This window comes from Sylvia atricapilla, chromosome 3, assembly GCF_009819655.1.
Source record: "Sylvia atricapilla isolate bSylAtr1 chromosome 3, bSylAtr1.pri, whole genome shotgun sequence".
In the NCBI taxonomy this organism is placed as follows: domain Eukaryota; kingdom Metazoa; phylum Chordata; class Aves; order Passeriformes; family Sylviidae; genus Sylvia; species Sylvia atricapilla.
Window position 1 is genome coordinate 105,901,605 of NC_089142.1, and position 22,698 is coordinate 105,924,302.

The following is a 22,698-nucleotide window of genomic DNA, read 5'->3' on the forward strand; positions in this document are numbered from 1 at the left end:
AAAAAAAAGCCTCTATCATCATCATCACCACATTGACCTAACAGCACCTTACAAGAGTGTGTTATAAACTTGCAGTAAAATTCTGTGAAACACATTATGTGGTGTGAGCACTCTGAATTCCCCACCCCACACCTTTTAAACCCTCTCAGCCCATGAAGCATTAACAAGATTACCGTGTCTTCTGAAAGGTAATTTCCCTGTAGGTCTGACAAGAACTTTAATCTCAGTGTCATGAGCATGAATTAATTCTATAAACAAAATACAGGTAAAACATTATTTTAACTTAGAGATTCAATTAAAATCTCTCATTATATTCCTAGGCTTTGGCATTCCAGTGTTAAATATTCATAGTTTTATTCCCAACATATGAGTAACTTCATCCTTATTAAAAGAACTTCTCCATTCTCTTGGAATTGAAGATACCTCAAATTCCTACATTTTAAGAAAAAGATGGAGAACGTGGTCAAGATCTCCATGTACAAGTGGCTTTTTTGTGGAGAGTATTTTAAAGGCTACCCACGTTCTTAAGAAGTATATTTATGGAGTTTACATAAAAGAATACAGTCAAAAATCTGCTTGCAACAGCACATTAAGGACCTTTCAGTACTCCAGAGCAGCTGTGACCTGGTAAAATCTAATTATTTTTCACATGCCCTTTGGAATTCTCTAGGAATATGTACTGTAATTTCTAACCAGTGCCATAAGCACTGGGCCAGCTTCAGAATTGAGCTGAGAGATAGCTGGATGAGTACCATATACATCTTTTATAAGCATCCCACAGATCTGTGTTAAGGCTTAGCAACATGGCACAGCAACATAACCCCGGAATCTGTTAACTAATACAGCTAAGTCAGGCATGAGAAATACCAAATACACAACGCTTTTGAAAAATACCACTATAATCTCAAAAGAATCTCAGTTTAAAAAAAAAAAATCAACAGGATAGCTGCAGCATTTCCAAACTCTTATAATTTCCACAAGCCACTATTCTTTCTCGCACAATGAGACAGAGGTATGCTGTAGTACCAGATGTATCACTGTTCATATAATGCAGGTACATATGCATCCATATGCCTATAATGTGCCTGATGTGCATTAAGATGCTTATGCAATACAGTTGATTATTCTGAGCTGGTTAGGGCACAGCTCACTGCCAGTACTTATCAATACAGACAATTACACCTTAACCTGAAGTCAATTTATTATTAGTTTTAACTCTCCTCAGGGAAAGATTGGAATTGAAGTGACAGCAAAAAAAATCCTTTTCGTTCCTTATCAAGGAAAATCAATCCAGGTTGTTGTTTTTTTTTTAATTGGTAGAATAAATATAGCATGTATATAACATTGCAATACTTCTAACTGTCAAATCCATCAAGAAGCATTCAAAAATTTATTTAAAGCCCCTTGAAAAAGTATGAGGTTTGACACTTGTGTCTGGCTTTGTTTTTGAGAAAAGATACCGACAGCAATTGAAATATTCAAACTTTACACAGAAGGTGCACCTATGTGGCAATTTCCACAGGATTTACAGAAGTCAAGCCCTCTTTGAAATCAATGGAGCTTGGCCTTCTGGTCTTCTGATACCAGCAAAACGTGCGGCTGGAGGATAACCAGGATCAGCAGTTTTTGGGAGTCTGCCTCCCCCCAGACATTGGCTCTGCACTGGAGAACACGGTGGTCAAACCCCTGCACGAGGTGACCAAGGACACTTGTGCATGGCTAATGCAGGGAACGGGATGCTCATGAAGGCAGCAGCTGTCTGCTGGGAAAGACACCCACCCAAAAGACACTTCTGATGGAAAATTTATAAAAAACAAAACCCCAAAAGAACAATAGAAACATCAACCACATCTGCCAAAACCAACGCTACCTGCGTCCTTGTAAGCCACGGGTAAAGGAAACTGGGGTTTACGAAAAAAACACTGGGGGAAGATGTTTTCTAGTTTGCCCTTTAACTACCGTATATTTTTGGTTGTCCTTGAAGGGCAGCCACTCCAGGAAAAATCCCTAAGGACCGCAGCGTGGCCCGGCCACAATCCCCCAATCTCAGTCCCGCCGGGAACGATACGGCATCTCCCGGTGAGCGCCGTCCCGGGCGGAGCAGGAACCAGCACTTCGTACGCACAGGATGATTCCAAAAGGAATCACCTCGGGAAAACCTTCCAAAGCCGCCGGAGCCCGCAGCGCCTCACACGAATGCCCCACAGCCGGGGAGGCGTCGGGGAGCGACGGCGCTCACAGCCATGCGGCCACCGGGACTGAGGAAACTGATACATCGACTGATTTGTGTTTTAAACAGGGGGGTTTTAAAGCGCCTTCGTGAAACTCGCGGCCTGTCCTGGTCCTTGGACCCAAAACCAGCGAACCGGGATCGCCTGCCCAGCCCAAAACCGGGCACTGCGGGATCAACTGGGGGATGCAGGAGAGCCACCCCGCTCCCGGCACGGCTATCAGCGGCACTAAGGCTTCTCTGCCGCGGGGAAAAAAGGGTAAAGCAATAATTTTAAAAGCCCCCCGAGCGCTGCTGAGACGCCACGTCCCCCCGCCCGACATCCCCACTGCGTGAGGCGCCGCGGCGCCGCCGGCTGCTCCCCCTAGCGGCGGCCCCGCGCCCCGCCCCGCCCCGGCCCCGCCCCCGTGACGTGCGGCCCCGCCCCCGCCGCTCCGCCGCTGCCGCCGCGACTTGAGGGGCGCGCGCCGAGCTCCGTCCGCGGCCGCCCCGCGACAGCGCAGCGCCCGCTCCGCTCCGCTCCGCTCTGCTCCGCCACCGGAACCGGCACCGGCACCGCCACCGCCACCGGCACCGCCACCGCTCCCAGGTAAGCGCCGCATAAGCGCTGCTTCTCCTCCGCGGGACTTGCGCGGGTCGGCGGGCTGCAGAGGAGCAGGATGATGAGGATGAGGAGGATGAGGAGGGAAGTTCGGGCGCGCTCCCCACAGCCTTCCCAGCGCCGGGGTGCGGGCACCGCGCTGCGGCGGGGAGAGCCCGCCCGCCCTGTGCGCGGCGGGGCGCGCAGAGGGCTCAGCCCGCACATCTGGAGCGCAGCCGGGGGCTCCCCGAGCCGGGAGAAGGAGGCAGCGCTTAGCCGCCGTGCGCGGGGGCGGAGAGCGGCGCGGGGGGACCCGCAGAGCAGCGCCCCGCGGACCCCGGCCGCGCGTCTGGACGGGGATGGTGCCGGCTGCTCCTGCCGTACCCCCGCATCGCTCCCGCGGCTGGGAAACTTCCCCCTCCCTCCAGCCCTCCTTCCCTCCTTGCTGCATCTATTAAAAAAAAATAAATAAATAAAAAAATGCGCCGAGGCGATGCGTTCGCGCCCCTGCGCAGCGCTGCCCCCCGCACCACAAAGTCTGCGGGCGAGAGGATGGGCAACAAAATGGTTGCACAGAAAGAATGCAACAGGCCCGAATTCCCGCCCCGACGCCCCACTTTCTTTGGGAAGAAGAGCTGGCTCATGATCCTCCTGCCATTCCATAGGTCCTCGTCTAGTTCTAATCAACTTTTCCCCTGTTTTCAGTGTATTAAGTGATTGTCTGCCCTCGTACAGGCGCGGCTAATTAATTTATAGACGGCCTGCAAATAAATAATTCACCACGTACTTCGTTGCACACCTCATCTCTACGTGATTCTGACCCCAAAAATCGTTTCACGGCTGCTGGGATGTGCCAGGATCTTTTGTTGTAACCTTTTTTCTCAAACGCAATTAGGAGCTGCAACTTAGTTGACCAGGCAAAGCCCGGGTATTCCTGCATTTCCCAACGTAGTGGTCCTGCTTTCCCAGCACCCAGGCACAGCTCTCTGATTTTGGGGTTGGTTGGCTGGTTTTTTTTTTTGGTTTTTTTTTTTTTTTTTTGGATTCCTGTTTAGTTTCCAAGCTCATCCCCTTGGTGAATAAAAGCTCAGCTCTTGCACAGACAGCTGCCTTTCTGGCTCAGTCCTGCTCTTTGAGGTCGCCTCAGTTTTAATCTCCCTGACCGCAAAGGGGTTTGAGCTCAACCCTGGCACATCCAGGCAAAGTTACAAGGAGTGTTGCAAACGCCAGGACGACTGTGTGTAATTAACTAATTCATGGAATGCTGTTACCGACGGCTTATTCATTTGGGCTGAAGGCAAGTTGCTTCCCTCCTGCAAGGGATCAATTCTGGGCAGTTAACAGGGTACAGTGGAGTATTTTCTACACCAAATTCACACCAAAATGCAGAATTACTCGATAATTAAACCTTGCTCCTGCACGTTAGCTAAGGCATTTTCTCTTTGCCTCTTCGAAATAAGAAGATTCACGTTTTGCATTTCCATGTAAATAATTTCTACAAAGAAAAAGTGTACAAAGAGGCTGAAAATGTTCAGACTTTTAAAAAACAGTTCATTATCCTGACCCCGATTTCCTTGTCTAAAATATACTGCCCAAAAAGATAGAAGCATCAGTTATGCTCACCATCTGTTGCCTGGGGATATGGCATCTTAATGAACATTTCTTTGAATTAGACTGAAAAATGCATTTGTCAATTCAAGTGTACGAAGAGAAGAGTTATTTGCTATAAAACAGAAAGATCAGTCTGTGTTTCCCTTGTCAATATATGCCACGCATTAGGTCATACTCAAGAGGTTTCAGTGCCCTTCCCTCCCTCAAAAGAAAACCCACCTTCGAGTTTCCTTTAATTTATTCCAAAACCATACAATACAACTCTGTTGAAGATAGGGTTTCAAATATTTCATAAACAAAAGGTATACCTGGGTTTACAGAAAGCCAATTATCTTAAAATACACTGAGTTTATTCTAATCCTACTTCATGCTGCTATCAAGCTTTTTTTATTTTTCCATCCACATTTAATCACCTCTAAAAGCTGTATTTTTTCCTGTCTTCTGTGCTCCTCCTGTACATCAGAAACAGTGACAGCCCTTGGCATATATTTAAAATGCTAATTCTCTCTTTTTTTTCTGGTAGACTTATACCATTTTAACTGGAGAGCAACCAGATAAATACTGCAAGTAATCAGCATGGGAAATTCCGTGAACTCTCTAAAAGAGTGATTTATTTTATTTTTTTATAACTCCCTCCTTTGCAGGCTGCCTCTGTTTTTCTCAACAGGAGGCTTTGTTGTAATTAAAGCAGAGAAAACTGGACAGCAGCAAAAAACATCTGACTTGTGGCTCTTAAAAGCACAGGTTTTGTAGCATGTACCACCCCCCAGTGGGCAAAAAACTCCGTAGTAAACTCACTGCGAGCTTTGATCTCCAGAAATAAACTGGATACATTTTTACAGCAAGAACAAAGTCAAGATGAGTTTCTGGGTTGGGGTTTTGGGTATTTGTTTTGTTTTGGTGGGGTTTTCTTCCCCTCTGTCACCAGTAGCTAAAAGTTGTCAGATATTGTGTAAGGCAGTGGTGACTAATCCAAGCAATTGCTGGAGTTTGCAAACTTTGCAGTTGCAGTTATTTGAAGTGGCCAGAGTTGGGAGATGGCCATCTTTTTGTCTCCTTGCAGCAGGAAGCACGGATGCTAATGGCTAGTTAGCTCTCCAGTTTTTGTCCTTAATCACTTCAAAGCACAGGAATGCACGGAAGAATTAATAAGTGATTGCTCACATTTATTTTTAATAAGCAGCCAAATACCACTTGGGGCAGGAATCTTGAGAAGTGTTCAGTACATTTCTTATGGCATCACTAATTCTCTTCTGGCTTTCAGGAGCTGGAAGAATCCAAACATTCTTACAGCTTCACATCTTTTCTGATTTTTTTGAGGGGCAAACTTAGTAAAGCAGGAGATGAGCAAACAACTGCTTTAAAAAGGAAAGAAAGAAAACTACTGAAACTTTATCTGGTGTTTAAGTAATGGTTTTACATGTTGGGAGTTTTGTGCCAGAAGCTCCAGATCAGGTATAATTCTACCTAAACTTGTCAAGAGGGGAAAAATAGATTTTTTTTTTCCGCCTTGAAACAACGGCAGCGTTTGTTCCCTATTCTTTTATTTAATGCCCAGACAAGTTACCTCAGCAGCAGCTCTCAAAAGAAAACTGAGAGGCCATAATTGGCTAAACTCAAAGAGCACTAAAACACAAAACTGAACTCCATTGCAAAAAAAAAAGACTCCCCCTCAAAGTGTTTTCTTAACGTGCAACCTTTCCTGCAGCAGAGTAGTCAAAACAAGAGAGTGAGAAGGAATAGAGTAATAGTCTGGGTCTTTTCAACCCAGCATTTTCAAAACTAGGAAAGGTTTTAGAAGTAAACTTCACAAGAGAACCACTTGTAGTTCATTTCCATCCTCTACAGCAAATACAGGTTTGGCTGATCTTAGGTGTGGAGTCAAGCTTTTACTCGGAATTCATTTCTAAGTCAGATTTACTTGCATTTGAGGGAAGATCACATAAAAATTTGCATTTTTTAGGATGCTTGAGTTCGACTTCATAAGACACAAGCAGTATTATTCCTACTGCACAAGAAGTGGAGGCAAGTTTTCTGCAATTAAATGAAACCTATGATAAAAAAGCAACAAAAAAAATCTCACCAACATGCAGTGACATAGCCTGACTGCAGGGCTCAATCTCACTTTAACAAACTCCTTTGCATTTTTTTTACCCCTTGGAAAGACAGTTAGAGGACCTTCTGCTTGCCTAGCACCAAACAAAAGGCTGGGGCACCTTCCTGAAATATGATGATCGTGGAAATTGCAGCTCCTAGACAGGGTGCTTAGAAAGCATTTTGCTGTCACTATCAACTAACCCTGAGTAATACACTTAAAGAAAACAAAGTGTGGACATTGTTTTTAAGTCTAGATTAGCACTGTGGAACTTCTTTTAAAAGAAAGAAAAAGAAAGTTGCTGAAGCTATTTAAGCTGCAGCATGACCTTTGTAAGCACAACTGACATTGTAAGCAGTAGATTGACTTTGCAAGTATTTTAAAAAATAAGCATATTTTGTGTTTCTGATATATTTCAGATTCTAAACAAACACAGAGCTAATGCTGGAATAGAAGTACACTGGTTAAGTAAATTGGTTTATCAAGTATGTATATTCTAGTGGTGGCTTTGAGTACAGCCTAAAAATACTGAATAGTTTCCCTTTCCTCTGTTACTTTGATGGTAAGAAAGAAGCCACTGAGCTACCAGAGTTCCTGCTGGAGAACACAGAGGTAGATTAGAAATTCAAATAAGCATTGTGTGACCTCAAGTGAGGCAGGTCTTGATTTTATTCACATTTTATCACAGCTTGGAAAGAAATCTTTGACACTGTTTTTAGAAAAAAAATCCCAACTTTTCAAATATACCAAGCCAATTTATTTTGTTAAGCCATTGCCTGCCTACAGTACAGCTGGACTCCATACTTTTAGGGTAAATACAATGTTCTTCTTAGGTACCTTTTTTTTTTTTTTTTAAATAGGTCAACTCATGTTGAACATTTTAAAACGAGATGTCCCCTTAGCTGTAGCACAGAGATATGTCCACATGCAAGGCCCACAGGTTCCTGCTATCTCTAATAATTCACTGGCTTCCACAACTAATTTTTAACCATGTGGTTCAGAAAAGTTCAGGAAAAATTCAACTCAAGATAAAGAGCAAAAAGGCAGCTGCTCAGTTTTTCCAACACTACTTTTGTTACCAAAAAAAAAAAAAAAAAAAGGAGTGATTTTTTGCATTTAAAAATTAATTTGAGCACAGAGTTTCTAAAATCTGGTCTGCACAGAAATAATGGCTTCTTTCAAAACCATGTGTCCATGAAGCCTCCCCATCTGATGCTGCAGAAACCTGGACACAGGGTCTGTACCAGTGGGGGTCACTTTTCTTTTCATCCTGCCGGATCAGCTCTAATGACTTGGTGTCAGGGAATATTTAGAGACAGCTCAAGAAGGGGAAAGTTGGAGCATGGCAGCAGGATTCCCTTCTTCTCTGTAGACAGATCACTGGAGCCTTTGATATGCAAAAACATTGTTTTCAGCTATAGCTTGAGATATAAAAGGGAAGTGCGAGATATCAAACAATCAAGACCTGAAGAAAACTATTCTAAGTTTAGAAAAGGGAGTGGGGGGTATAGTCTTAATCCACATTTTTGAAACAGTGTCGTCTTCTCCAAAGAGACCTTTTCTTTCTCTTGCTCTTGTTTTCATGTAATTTTGAGAGAAGGGATAAAAAAAAAAAAAAATTCCAGGAACTTAATGAGCTTTAGTGCTTTCATTTTAATCCTACACATTACTGCTATTGTAATAGTGGCAATAAATGAAGAGATGACTATCAAATGAAGCACAGCGGAAACAGTTTATGTGCTAGAAAGGTAAAACAAATGAACTTTCTGTGTGTGCACAGAGCTATGTAATGTATGCATACTAGAGCCAACGTTTTGCTTAATACTAACAAGTTTTTTTACAGCTCAGAGTTCTAAAGAAAATTTATGATTTTAAGTACTTAAAAGTTATTGTAGCCTTCAAAGGCCTATTAAAGGAATTTATATTCCTATTTCACCATAGCCTTCCAGAAAATACCTTCTATCACGACTTCACATTAGTTCCTAAGAGACACCATTTTTTTTCCACAGCTCCTAAGTTGCTGTTTATTTCAAAGTTTTAGGAATAGGGCCTGGGCTTCCTTCTTTCCCCAAGCACTTAAGTAATACAGAGCAAGAAATCTGGAAGAATACAGAGCTGCTTTTTTTGTTCCATTTCATAAGGATTATATAATTTACCCAAATTACATAAGTTACCAATAAACATGCATTCCCTTCTATTCTAAAATGTGGCCACACAGATTGAGTTTTTGCCTTAAATAAAGCAGACATAAAAATTCTTTTTTATGCCACAGTGGGGGTCTCTCATTTTGAGTTCTTTTTTTTTCACTGGACAACTGCTGAAAACAAGATGCTGAAAACAAAGCTCAGAGGAGCACGAAAGCAGCAGCAGGAGGAGAGAAGAGTCTTTTCCACTCCCTCACTGGGTAGTCACACCATCTCTCGAATGGGGGGGCTTTGAGGTTTGTTGTTTTGGGTTTTTTTTTAATGGTTAACGTTTTTCTATAAAAAAGAGCAGCAGAATTTGTATCTATTTAAATGTATCACTGCATATTCTGTGTTGCTGTAAGCAGCCTGACTGGTCTGTTTCATAATAGACCTGCTACAAATTGCAAAAGACAGTTAAAAAACAGAGAGCATTTGTGTTTAGGTCAAGTATTTTACAGGGGACCAGAAGCTGCTCTAGTTTTGCTCCCAGGAAGCAACCATTACTCAGCACACTGCTCCTGCCAAGCATTTTGGTTCCAAGGATCATGCTCAGTCCCTTGGACAAACGTGATGCACAAAAGAGAAAAAAGCAAGTAAATGTTAAGGATTTGTGTAATTTCGGATTGAACCACTTTTATTTCAGACATGCCAGTACAAGCTCTCAAGGGCCTCGGCATCTCACTGGATCCTTTATGCAGCAGTGATACGAAGCAGCCCAAGTTAAAAATGCTGTTTTAAAAAGAATTAGTGTTCTGTAAGAAATACAAACAAAAGAAATAATATTTTTCTTCTTTTTAGAAATTTTACAGACTTAACCCACCTATGTATTACCAAAAAGCTGACAGAGATGCCAGGCTAGTCCCCAGCTCAGAACCAACATGCTGCAATTGGGAAATATTCCTATATTATTTTGGCAAAAACGCTTTCCCTCTCGCCCAGTAACTAGTGAACAGTAATTAGCTCCCTTTACACTGAAAACCAAGAAGATCATCATCTATCTCTATTTACCAGGAACACAAAGCAAGCAACCATTTTGGCCTCCTCCAAGGAGGTAACACTGGCATTTGACATCAGATGAAAAACATGATTTACAAATATTTTGTTACTCTCTGCCTTTATTTTGCTACCGAAACAAGGGAAAATACGGTTCCAGCAAAACTGCAGTAACATGAAAATACACAGCAAAACATTTTTTGAAAGAGTTCTGTGGATTTTGCTGAAATACCAGTGCTCTGGGGAAACATGCTACTCATGTACAGGGGACACAACTCTTAAAAGTAGTGTTTTTAATTCCAATTTCTTTGTTTTTACTTTTGCAGGACATTAAGAGTTCAAGGAAAGCTTTCAGAGGGGAGTTTTCTGGGAAGGAAATCATATTTTTGTGAGGGTGCTTTTATAATGAAGAAAACCATCTGAATTGCCTGATGTTTCCGTGGTAAAGTAACTTGCATTCTTGCAGCACAGGAGGAATTCTTCCCTGCATTACAAATTTGGAAGAAGCATTAAAAAGTGAGAGTTGGTTGGAAAATGGTTCTCTGAAAGAGGTGTGGATGTATCAGGATGTAGCTACTGTACAAAGGTCATACTTGGATAATTGTGGATAGGAAGAAGCATCCCTTTCCTGACCTCCTGAAGAGGCTGCAGTCCTTGGAGCCTCAGCATAATGAATGGTTTCTATCACGCGGCACCAAAGTTCCCTCCTCTGGCTACTACGCTGCACAGAAGAGTTTGTAAGAGTTACAAAGAAAGTAATTCCTGCTAAAGGCATTAAACCAAACAAAAGAGGCTCTTCATTCACAGACTTTACACCAGGACAAAAATAGAAGGAAGCTGAAGCTTTTCTACGCTGGGGCCTGGTGTGCTTATGTACCATGATAAATCTTGGTTGGAATGCTCATTGAGTATCGTGCCAGGAGCCAGGAAACACACACCACCACCAAGGACCATCTGAGTAAACACCATCCAGAAAACACTGCTTCATGGAGTAAACTGTAAGAGTGTCTGGGCAGAACCACATCCCTTTACTGGATGTCCTCAAGCACAAAATTTACTCATACCTTGAAATACGGTAGGATCAATATTAATTTATTTTCCTTTTTGTGCCTCTGAGAATAAAGTTCAATTAATACATGAACCCATAAGAGAAAAGGTCATGACACTGCTTAATGCATAGGTCATCTTGCAGAAGTTCTCACAACCCTAATTACAATGGTAATTGAATTATGTTGTCTTAAAAGCTATAAAAATGCTAATTACCTGAGCTCAGTGTACAAACACACTACCAATGCAAAGTACAATCTCGGTCTCAAGAGTTAATTTATACTATGCTGCTAATAAGGTGGGAAAATGTGGTTAAACCTGCCAAATACACTCTTAGGAGTGTGCTATTTAGTAAGACGACTTTTGAGAAGGACAAATATTTAAACATGAAATTAAGCAGGTAATGAAATATTTCATCCAGTGAACTAGAAAGCTATAGCTCTAGCAGTTACCTAGCCAGTTTTAAAATTCACCTTTTCTGAACACTCACTTAAGTCTGAAAACCAAGCGAAATAGTCCACAATGTTTGGAAGTTACACACTGTGAAGCTGAGCATTGGGAAAGACTTGGGGAAAAAGTCTTTACTGGCCCTCACTCTTTTGTCTGCATTTTATGCTTTGCCTTTAGGGCTTTTTTTGAACTTCTGAAATAGCTACCACTAGACTTGTGGGTTTGGTAAGGGTTTTATAGTTCACTTAAGGGCTCCTGAGGAAGTTAGCTGGCTTAGGAATTACTTCTTATCTTTCAGATATAGAATGATTTACTTGAACTCTGGTGTGACTTCAGTTCTGTACTTATCTGGTATCTGTGAACAAAGAGTGTCAGTACACGTGAAACGTGAAGGAATCCTTAGAAAGAGGATCTTGTTGCTTAAGCAAAATAATTCACAGATGAGGCATACTTGATTATATTATTTTCAATCACTATGCAGAATAACCTATTAAGTTAATTGAATTAGTACAAGTAGTAGAATTATCGATGTAAGGAAAAGAGAGTAAAATGCATCCACGCACTTGAATTTTGGTTTGATGTGTGTTTCAGATGTCTTCTGTAATGTTGATTTTTTTATTGCGGTTTCTTCAATGATGATCTGGATAATTTTGTTTGTTTGGTTTTTTTAGATTGTTGAAGATCAGAACTGTATAGAAATCTCATCATTCCTGACCATGATTAGTGTTACCTGGAGCATCTTCCTAGTTTGGACTAAAATAGGGCTGTTACTTGACATGGCACCTTTTTCTGTTAGTGCCAAACCATGCCCTTCAGTATGTCGCTGTGATGTGGGTTTCATATATTGTAATGATCGCGATTTGACGTCTATTCCTACAGGAATCCCAGAGGATGCAACTACCCTCTTCCTTCAGAACAATCAAATAAATAATGCTGGGATTCCTTCAGAACTGAAGAACTTGCTTAGGGTGGAAAGAATATATTTATACCGCAACAGCCTAGATGAATTCCCCACTAACCTCCCTAAGTACATTAAGGAACTGCATTTGCAGGAGAACAATATAAGGACCATTACTTATGATTCACTCTCAAAAATTCCTTATCTGGAAGAACTGCATTTGGATGATAATTCTGTTTCTGCCGTTAGCATCGAGGATGGAGCTTTCCGGGACAACATCTATCTCAGACTTCTTTTCCTCTCTCGAAATCACCTTAGCACCATTCCCTGGGGTTTGCCTAAAACCATAGAAGAGCTACGCTTGGATGATAATCGTATTTCCACAATTTCTGAGCTGTCCCTTCAAGACCTTACAAATCTAAAACGCCTTGTTTTAGATGGAAATCTTCTAAATAACCACGGATTAGGAGACAAAGTCTTCATGAATCTAGTCAATCTTACCGAATTGTCATTGGTCCGCAACTCACTCACAGCTGCACCGGTGAATTTGCCGGGAACAAACCTAAGGAAGCTTTATCTCCAAGAAAACCACATCAACCGTGTGCCACCCAATGCTTTCTCTTACTTACGGCAACTGTATCGACTAGATATGTCCAATAACAATCTCAGCAATTTACCTCAGGGTGTCTTTGACGATCTGGACAACATCACCCAACTTTTTCTTCGCAACAACCCTTGGCACTGCGGGTGCAAAATGAAATGGGTGCGTGACTGGTTACAGTCGTTGCCTTTAAAAGTGAACGTACGTGGGCTGATGTGTCAGGCACCAGAAAAGGTGCGTGGGATGGCTATCAAAGACCTCAGCGCAGATCTGTTTGACTGTAAGGATGAGAGCGTGATAAGCACCATCCAAATCACCACTGCAGTACCAAACACGTTATACCCGGCCCAGGGACACTGGCCCGTTTCTGTGACCAAACAACCCGACATCAAGACTCCCAACCTGAACAAAAACTACAGAACCACAGCGAGCCCGGTACGCAAAATCATTACAATATTTGTGAAATCCGTAAGCACAGAGACTATTCACATCTCCTGGAAAGTTGCACTACCAATGACTGCTTTGAGACTGAGCTGGCTCAAGATGGGTCACAGCCCTGCCTTTGGATCTATAACTGAAACGATAGTTACAGGCGACAGGAGCGACTATTTGCTCACGGCTCTGGAACCGGAGTCGCCATACCGTGTGTGCATGGTTCCCATGGAAACCAGCAACATCTATCTCTCCGACGAAACGCCCGAGTGCATCGAGACCGAGACGGCGCCGCTCAAGATGTACAACCCCACCACCACCCTCAATCGGGAGCAGGAGAAAGAGCCTTACAAAAACCCCAGCCTGCCCTTGGCCGCCATCATCGGCGGCGCGGTGGCGCTGGTGGCCATCGGGCTGCTGGCCCTGGTCTGCTGGTACGTCCACAGAAACGGGTCCCTGTTCTCCCGGAACTGCACCTACAGCAAGGGACGCCGGAGAAAAGACGACTACGCCGAAGCGGGAACCAAGAAGGATAACTCCATCCTGGAAATCAGGGAGACTTCTTTCCAGATGATACCAATTACCGGTGACCAAGTGTCCAAGGAGGAGTTTGTAATACACACCATTTTCCCACCTAACGGCATGAATCTGTACAAGAACAGCCACAGTGAAAGCAGTAGTAACAGGAGCTACAGAGACAGTGGTATTCCAGATTCAGATCATTCACACTCATGATACTGAGGGACGTGAAAGACTGGTTTGGGTTTTGTTGGGTTTTTTGGGTATGTTTTGTTTTATAAAGAAAACAAGAAAAGACTGACTTAACAGTTGCTGTTCTACTGCAAAACACTGGATTAAAAGACTGACAAAGCAATGTACTGTACATTTGCCATATAATTTATATTTAAGAACTTTTTATTAAAAGTTTCAAATTTCAGGCTACTGCTGCGATTAATGTAGTGGGGATACCTGACCACAATTCTATATTTTAGTATTTTTTAGTAATTTGTACTGTATTTTCCTTGCTAATATTGAAGTTACAGACCATTTAACTTTTGTGTTCTACTGAGTAAGATGACTTGTTGACTGTGAAAGTGAATTTTCTTGCCGTGTTGAGCAGTCAGAACATTCATCTGAGATCCTTGTAAGTGTAAGCACAGACCATTTTTCACTTTGGTATCAATAAAATAATGCTGAACCTGGCAAATCAGGAAGATCAAAAAGTGGTTACAAAAGCTCACAGAACTTCCAGTGTTGGGTCTATTAAATCTGTAAACCACAACAATATTCAATAAACAAAAATGCGTGTAGTAATGGGCAATATCAGCTGTCTGGATATATCCATTCAACAGTGGTGAAATCCAATTTCAATGAGAATAATCAAATTGATGACATGCATGAGACTTAAGCTTTTGACAAGTGTTAAATAAACTTAGTCCTTAGAAGAAAGCATAATCAACAAGGAATTTAAAAAAAAAAAAAAAAAAAGGTTAACTCTACAAACCAAGGGGGGGCAGATACAGTTTAGGAATAGATTTTTGGTTATCAGAATCAGTGGTCTGTATATTACAGAGAAAATAGTGATGGATGCTCACAGGCATTTGGGAGACAAGGGCAGGAAGACAAAGGCAACACTTTGAAACTGCTTTGAAAAGAAGAAGGGCTGAAAGTGCAGTTTCACAAAAAAAAAAAAAAAAGAGAGCAGGACAAAACCCAAGGCAGTAAAAGCAAGGTCTCAAAAACTGTGGTCCCAAAGGTGAGCAGACAAATGGGGAATGCAGCTATTCTGAAGCATATACCAGTCTGTGTTCAGTGTACTGCTGTTACAGTCAGGAATACTGCCCATTACTGTCACAGTTATCCAGAAATTCCTTGGTAAAATCTGTAAGGTAACATGTTTCTTTCTGCCTTCCTGCTGAACTATGAGCTATTTCATGTTAAAACCCCAAGCCACTCGTTGTTGCAATAATCATTCTGTTTCTTCAACTAAAAACCAAAGTGCTTTGTATGCCCTTTGGCCAGTCTTGTGTGTGCCTTGATCCAACGCTACATGTATCAAGCTTTTAAAAGCTAAGAAAAAAGGAAATAATAAAATACCCACTTTTTCATACATAACTTAACTATGAAAAATACTGGTCTTATTCATGAATGAAGTTGAAAAACTACTTCAAAATTATGCTGCACCTCTGCAGTGCACTGATAAGAAACCCACTCGGAAGCTACTACTTTTCAGGTCATGAGCTTCACCTCCCTCTGTGTTCAGGTTAACAGTATTACACTTGAAGGTTTTCTTCATTATTAACTACTTGGAAAAAAAGTTTTCACAACAGTGAACAGTGTGAACAGTGAAAGGGAGGGAAGGCGTGGAGTTACAGCCCTCTGGAATACAGTTTTTAAAAGAGACAGCAAATGAAAAACATGTAGTATTTCTGACACTATCTCAGACAAGAAGGAATGTATACCAAATGCAGCTCACTTCTATGAGAATATTAGTGGTGCTTGGCCTGCTTCCCTAAGAGTAGTAAAAAATGAGAGATGAAAAGAAGAGAAACCAACATGAGACTCATGGTTTCAGCAATCACCTTGGAAATGAATCTCCTACCAGGGATCCATCTAACCACGCAGACCCAAAATTTCCAGTAACACACTTTTTTATCCTCATTTTCCAGATGTGCCTGGAGAAGTTCCTCTCCAAACTCCCTGTACCATGGAACTGTTGACACATCACTTTCAAAAATGTCTCCTGCAGTTTCCTGAGCAGGGGAGGCACAGCACTGTCCTTCCTTACTGACCTTATACAAACCATGTGTCCTTTGCATGGAGCATTGATTGGATCCATGGGAAGGGGAGTGTAATATCAAACAACAATGTGCTCAGCTCAGTGTAATGCACCCAACAAGATTATTCTGCCCTGTTGTCCCATCGGGTGCCAGTCTAGGGAAGGGCAGGAAGTGAAGACTGAGGATGTGGAGCCTCATTATGTTGATGTGCAAAAAGCTTCCCAAGCAGTGAGTGGGAAAGGAAAATGACACAGAGAGACTGGACAGACTTGTTCTTTGTCTGCTCTCACACAGGGGGATGGATCCCTGGTATCTGAGCCCATTTCATGGCTGGGTCACTGGCCAGAGAGCCTAATTCTGTGCCAGCAGTTCTCCAGCAACAGAATTAAACAGGTTTTGTTGTATTTGCAAGTTATTTAAAAACCTCTCTCCCAGCTGGCTCCAAATTTTTGTTGTGAAAAAGGTAAAATGGCACTCAGTGACTACTTTGCTTTCTGAGGCACCTAAGCCAGAAGTGTCTGGTAATGGTATGTACCAACTCCAGTGATGCCACACGAAGTCATAAGAGTATAAAAAAGTTGGCATTTGAAGAGATAATTGTGTGACAGTCTAAAGTAAAATGACTTTTCCTGTGACATTTTTACCTGTGAGGCAGTAGGGTACAAATCCAAAGCAACTTCAGTACAGCAACCCAGTTGTTCCTACTTCATCTTCCACCAATAAGAGTGAAAACCTGGACAAGGCTCTGTCTTCCTCTCTAAACCTGGTCAGGCTTGCAGGAGAGCTGGTGTCCTCTTATCTTACATGAGATGTCAAGACAAAAAATGGCACACTGGAGTGTACAAGACCTTCCTTGGGTTCTACAGCAACTTTTTAATCCACACACATAGGGTTAAAATTAATTTGGCAAGTGAAAGGTTGCTTTCAGACTGAACTATGTGTTTTTTCCTTTGGCTGTTTATACAAATTTCTATTCCTCTCCATGTCAGGCCTGTCTCTTGAAGGCTGCTGCTTATCCTAGGGCTGCAGTTGCTGCATGCAATGCTCCCCAGCACCATCAGAAATCCCTTCTGTTAGACAGGTGTGTGTGCAGGTAAAGCGGATTACTACAGTCGGCAGTTCATTCAACACATTTATCAAAATAGCATTAATCCACATTAAATTTATCTCAGTTTCTGAATTCCATGTTATTTCTGTGTACTGTTCAATATTTAACTGTGGAGCAAGGGGTGGGGTTTTTTTTCAGTGTTGCCTAAACCTATGTGAGTTCACTTCATCAGCATTCTCCATATTCAGATACTATACCCGTTTTAAATTGATATTGCTATCCTGATGTGCCCACAGTTCTAACCCAAAAGCTGTCTCCAAAAACACCCTGGTACTTTTGAAACCATGTTAATTTTGTCTCATCCCAGAACTAGGGCCAGGAGCTGGACTCAGTGATCCTGATGGGTCCTTGGAACTCAGTTTATTCCACAATTCTGTGAGAAACTTGCTTCATTTATAAGTTGTTATTTCCTAGCTTTCTACCAGAGCCTGATGTGCAGCAACTGTTAGGGTTTTTTGATTGTTTTTTTCCTTCTGGCTTTAACAGCACCAAATTTTATGGTCTTGGAACAGAGTTTCCATCTCTCTCTCCCGTTAATGCACTAGTGAGCATGCAAGCTATCTTGTGCCAATGCTGTACATATTGAATGTAGAGCAGCAAATGCAATAAAGCAAGAGCAAAAATAATAAAGGCTTATTTGCTATTAAAATAATTTACTGATGACATAATGCATTAAAGCATATATATATATATATATACTTTCCTGCTAAGAGCACAAAATTTTGCACATTCACCTGCAGCTGAAGTTGGATAAGATCTTCAGAAGTGAGCTGGCAGATGCCATCTGCCTGGATTTATCCAAAACACTTTTGTGTGAGATGGTTTTGGACAGAACCATAATTCACATGGGTACCCTCCACTTTCAAAACACCTTAACTTTACTTCCAAATCCATACTGTTTCAGCATCACCTTGGGACTGATCTTTGTCTAATTAACTGTTTCTTTATCAATACCAGAACAGCCAGAGCTTCAAGCCACAGGCCAGCACTTAAACATCAGGGATTTTTTTTTTTTTTTTCAAAGCACAGTTACTCCATACCTGAGGAGTTTTCATATTCCAAACTAGCCCAGAGTGATTCCATCAGAGAGAAAAAGCTCATCGATTGAATTCAGACATCAGAATTTAACCTTTTGGGGTTTTTTTTTTTTTTGCAAATTAATTTAATTTGGGGGTGGTGGATAGGAGTCCCACCCTTGTGATGAAATTAGAGCCTTTTCAAACACTCTGAAGGTACAACCATGACACAGGTATTAAATTCTGGACACAACTGCTTTAAAAGTTTTTTCTTTGGGCAAAACATGAATGTTTGACTTAATAGTTACTTCATCAAATAATTTCCTGCTCCTCTTAAAAAACCTAAATCAAAGCAGAACATGGATCTCAGTGAAAGGGTGGCAAAGCAGATGCTCAAAACAAGCATCACCTTGCCACTCACAGCGTGGCAGCCTTTAAGTGATTCCTGAGGAACATTTCACCCCCTGGGGGAAAACCAAGGCACCTTAAATGGGTGTTAAATAAACATCCTCTGGATTTTTGATGGTCTAAGGCAAAGGCATACAATACACATTTTGGCAAGCAAACGTCCATCAGAAACGCCCTGTGCCTGAAACCTGCAGGTCAGGACTGCAGATGTGAATTTCCCAGCTTCAACTGCTTTTCAGAGCCCCTTTTTGTTTCCTTAGGATGAAAATGTAATGGAGTCACAGTATAAAACCCCTCAAGATGAACAACACGAGCTGAAAACATCTTTTTGATATCGGAAGCTGGACCTTCTAAAGCTTAGCAAGAAGACTCATAAATAAGCTATAAAAATAGAACGGTCTTAATAGGGCTAATTAAATAATCTGACTTGTTCAAGCTGGTTGATAGTGTTCATATAGGCTGATACTCTGTCCTGAACAGCCCTCTTAAGTCATCAAAAACAGGGAGCAGATCACACCCAAGTGCTCGCACAGGCTCCTGTCCCCTGGCTGAGCTTAAGGAATGTCTATCTATAGACAGAGCTGTGGAAGGTCTAATTGTTCAAACTCAAGGGGCTGCACCATGTTCTTTCATCACTAACTGTGGGAACATCATTTACAAAAGGATGAAATTATGCACGTTATGCATAATTTAATGTCCCTAATTTATGCAAAAGAGTTAAAAATTTATTTAGCTCAGAACTGCACATCCAAATTATGTAATACTGCTTCCTCCAGTGGCCTTAGTCCCTGATAAATGCCTGCCAGGCTTTCCACGTGAAAATAGATGTTTTTTATGGATGTGGAGATTGGTTTTGTTTAATAATTTTATTTTTCTTGTCTTTTTTTTATTTTATGATTAAGAACAATAAATAATTTTACTGCAAATCCTTCAGTTTTTAATGGGTTACAAAAGTGAACTGGTTGACAATTTTACATGAATGCCCTCAGACACAGCAGATGCTGATGTGACAAAAGATGTCCTCACAAACTCTGCTGTCCCATCTCAGCTCACAATAATGCTTTCCAGGGTTTTAACTTGAAGCCTTGCTTTTATTGCAAGGACTGCAAAAAGGTAATGAAATCTGTTTTCATTACTGTAAAATGAAAACTGGGGACCTCTAAATTTTGAGATGCACACAAGCAGTTGTATTTCCATACTGCAGGCACGGCTGCCTTTCAGGCTGGGTTACACACAGAAGACCACAGCAAATCTAAGCCTCTGTCCACCTCTGAGCCTGCTGTATTCACAGAATTTCCTAAATCACTAAACCAAGCATCAGCAGCTTCAACAGGTAGTAAGAGAAAACCTCCTTATCTTACACATCACCTTCAGCTACCTATTTGTGTGTGTGGAGTTAATTTGGCTTCCTTAAGTGTTGTTTCTTCATGGGTTCAATGAGGAAGCACAGAAGTGACAGTTTTTGATAAGGTATATCCTTCTACCAAGGAATGCTGACAAAGCAGAGGATTTAAGAAATGGTGTTTTAACCCTTATCCCAGAATTACATCCCAAATACACGCCTGTGTAAACCCTACACACTTCCTATTGTGTGTATAATACATATAGTGTGTATAATACACACTATACATTGTGTGTATAATATGCTCACCCCCTGTTTAAAGCTACATTTAATGGACACAAGTTATTTGCATTGCACTCCTCCTCAAAACTATTTTCATTTTCTACACAGTTTGAGCAACAATGTAAGAATGGGAATAGGTTCAGGATATGTGGTATTTTGTTTGTTTACCTGGTTTCAGTAATCTTCTCAAGAAACATTAAAGACACTTATTTCCAAAGCCTGATGGAATAAATTACTGCCCACAGGGAACATGAGCTCATTAAAATAAAGAAAGCCATATACAGGGAAATGCTAACCCAGTGAATAAATACAATTTTAAGGCATTAGCTGATAACACAGAACCTCCACCTAATGTCTTTAAAGCAATTATTTTACCTTAAGAACTCCTTAATGGCATGTAACCTACTTCATCCACTAAAAACCTTTTCATTTCTCCCTGATACAGAAATGCCATACAGCATGCTAAAATAAAAATTAAGGAAAACACCACAGTACTTCCAGGTCTTGGAAGGTTTTCTGGTTGCTGAAATCCAGCACTTTGCAGCCCAGTTAAGTAAGCAGTCAGGAGACTATCACTGGGGGAGCTAAATTGCTGTCCTCATGCAATTTCCTTGGATAAAGGGAAAAAAGGCAGAGATGGAACTGCAATGTAGGACCTCAGCAGCTCCACCATGGCTGTCTCAGACAGACCCTCCTCACCTATCCCAGTTACAAACCTTGGTGCTTTTGACTGCAGGAAAATGTCTACGTTCCTTTAAGGGTCAAAAAGGTTGAGCAGCAGAACAACCGCCATCTCTCACCATCTCTTTTTCTTTTTTCCTTTGTTAATTAAATAAAACTCATTGAGTAAACAGGACTGTTAGGCATGTAAAAACCTCTTCAGTGCTAATTGCACTTGTTGATACATAGTGGAATAGTGCTGAACCCTCCTTAACGAGTTTGCACTTAAATCCAGGGTAAGCACATCACAAAATACTTTCCCTGGAAATCTCCACTATTTCCTGAACTTACAGATACATGTTGTTAAGGGTGGGGGAACAAGATAAGAGTATGTTCCTAGGAAGTTGTTCTTATCACTGTTGCTTTCCTGTGTTCCATATATGAATTAAGAAGTCGAAATAAACAAGATCAATTAATGAGAATTTTGGAGGAGAGGTGCAATAGCACAAAACCACCTTTCTACTACTGAGAATTGAATTACGCTCAACAGCTACTTGGTTTATCATAACTTATCTGTCTCAGGAAATGCTCACATCTTTCATTATGTGGCCTAGGGACAGAGCTGCACTGATCACAGCGTTCCTTGGGTACAGACAGGGGCATTAAAAGGAGGCAAATACACCTGAACAAAACTAATAGGGACTGGTTTTGTTATAAAAAGAAACTGTCCTAAATTTCTGTGTCTTGTCCAAAACATTTTGTCTCAAACTCTGAAGTATATTACTATCCTACACTATTCTTAAGAAAAAGCAAAAGGCAAACAAATAGCTTATCTTCCAAGCATGGAAGATTTGATGTAATGCCCAGCTTCAGCTGTACAATAAGTTTTAAAAGTTTTGTTTATATGACTTCATACCCAATGCCATGATGAGCGCATGTTTATTAAGGACCTCCTTCCCAGTGTTTTTCAGTACAGGTTCTGCACTGAAGTAAATGTTTGTGCAGTCCGGTTCCTCACCCATTTTTTCAGTGTTATCAACTAACTTCTTTAACACTCAGATCATTTTAGTCATTAAATACTAAAAAGGCAAGAAGTGGTTTAGGGTCTTAGAGATGTGAGAGGGAAAGGACAGAGACCTTATACTAGGATGCTAACTAGAGGAAAAGGGTGCTATTGTATGCTGCAGGGAGATTTTCTTTGTTTTACTGAAAAGGGAAAAAAAAACCCCACAAAACTTTCACAAATGCAGATATTTTGACAAAAGGACCTGCTCATGCAAGAAACACATCGTGTTCCCAAAGCAACCACACCGCTTTGGGAAGGGAGGGTGTCTCTTTGATATGGATTTGAAGGTGATAGCCTGCATCCCATGAAGGAGCACCCTGCTGGTAGAGTCAGAGTAAGTTGGATTGTCTAAATATCCATTTTAAACTCAATGCTGGTGTTGCTGCAAAGCTAGGGAGCAAAGCAACCCAGTCTCAGGGACTTCAAATAAACCTCCAAACAAATCAAAAAACAACCAAGCCTGCAAAATCCTCCAAAAGCACCTATCAAAGTGATTCCAATCCAGTGATCCGGTACACAGTCAAAGGATGTAAGCTCTTCTAATCCCACTCTTTGAGCTCCTCCAGGCTCCAGCCCCCGTTGCCATGGCCCTGGTGACACCTCCTGCAAAGGACAGGAGCCCCACAGGCCTGAGGGCTGCTGGCTGTGGGCTTCACACTGCAAAAAAACAGCTTGGGAGGCGAGGAGCATGAGGCACCCATTCCAGCCCAGGAGGTTTTATTACAATGAGTTCAGCTCTGGGCAGGCTGCCATCATCAGCATATTTCTGACAGGTATTTTATTTTTCCTCCACAGAATACCTAACACTACTGAAAGCACTGGCTGCTACATTAGATACTGCTGGTTTCTTTAGATAAAAGAAAATAAAATTTGAAATTACCTACTGTTCTCCTTTGTGCTAATAAAGACTAAC

General features: G+C 41.5%; 2 protein-coding genes across 8 annotated transcripts in view; one reads left to right on the forward strand and one right to left on the reverse strand.

The window, feature by feature from the left end:
* MACROD2 (mono-ADP ribosylhydrolase 2) overlaps window positions 1-22,698 on the reverse strand; it is an 861,715-nt gene that overhangs the window by 748,346 nt on the left and 90,671 nt on the right. The window lies entirely within an intron of this gene.
* FLRT3 (fibronectin leucine rich transmembrane protein 3) lies at window positions 10,028-14,330 on the forward strand. 2 transcript variants are annotated; one of them, XM_066316510.1, is made up of 2 exons: window positions 10,028-10,770; window positions 11,864-14,330. In XM_066316510.1, exon 2 carries the CDS (start codon window positions 11,909-11,911, stop codon window positions 13,856-13,858), a length of 1,950 nt encoding a protein of 649 aa, XP_066172607.1. In that variant the 5' UTR covers window positions 10,028-10,770; window positions 11,864-11,908; the 3' UTR covers window positions 13,859-14,330. The 2 variants fall into 2 exon arrangements, with proteins under 2 accessions (XP_066172607.1, XP_066172608.1); XM_066316511.1 differs by having other exon boundaries at window positions 10,029-10,770; window positions 12,072-14,330.

Coding starts and splice junctions, on each gene's coding strand:
- FLRT3 (XM_066316510.1), top strand. CDS start 11,909: ATGATTAGTGTTACCTGGAGCATCTTCCTAGTTTGGACTAAAATAGGG.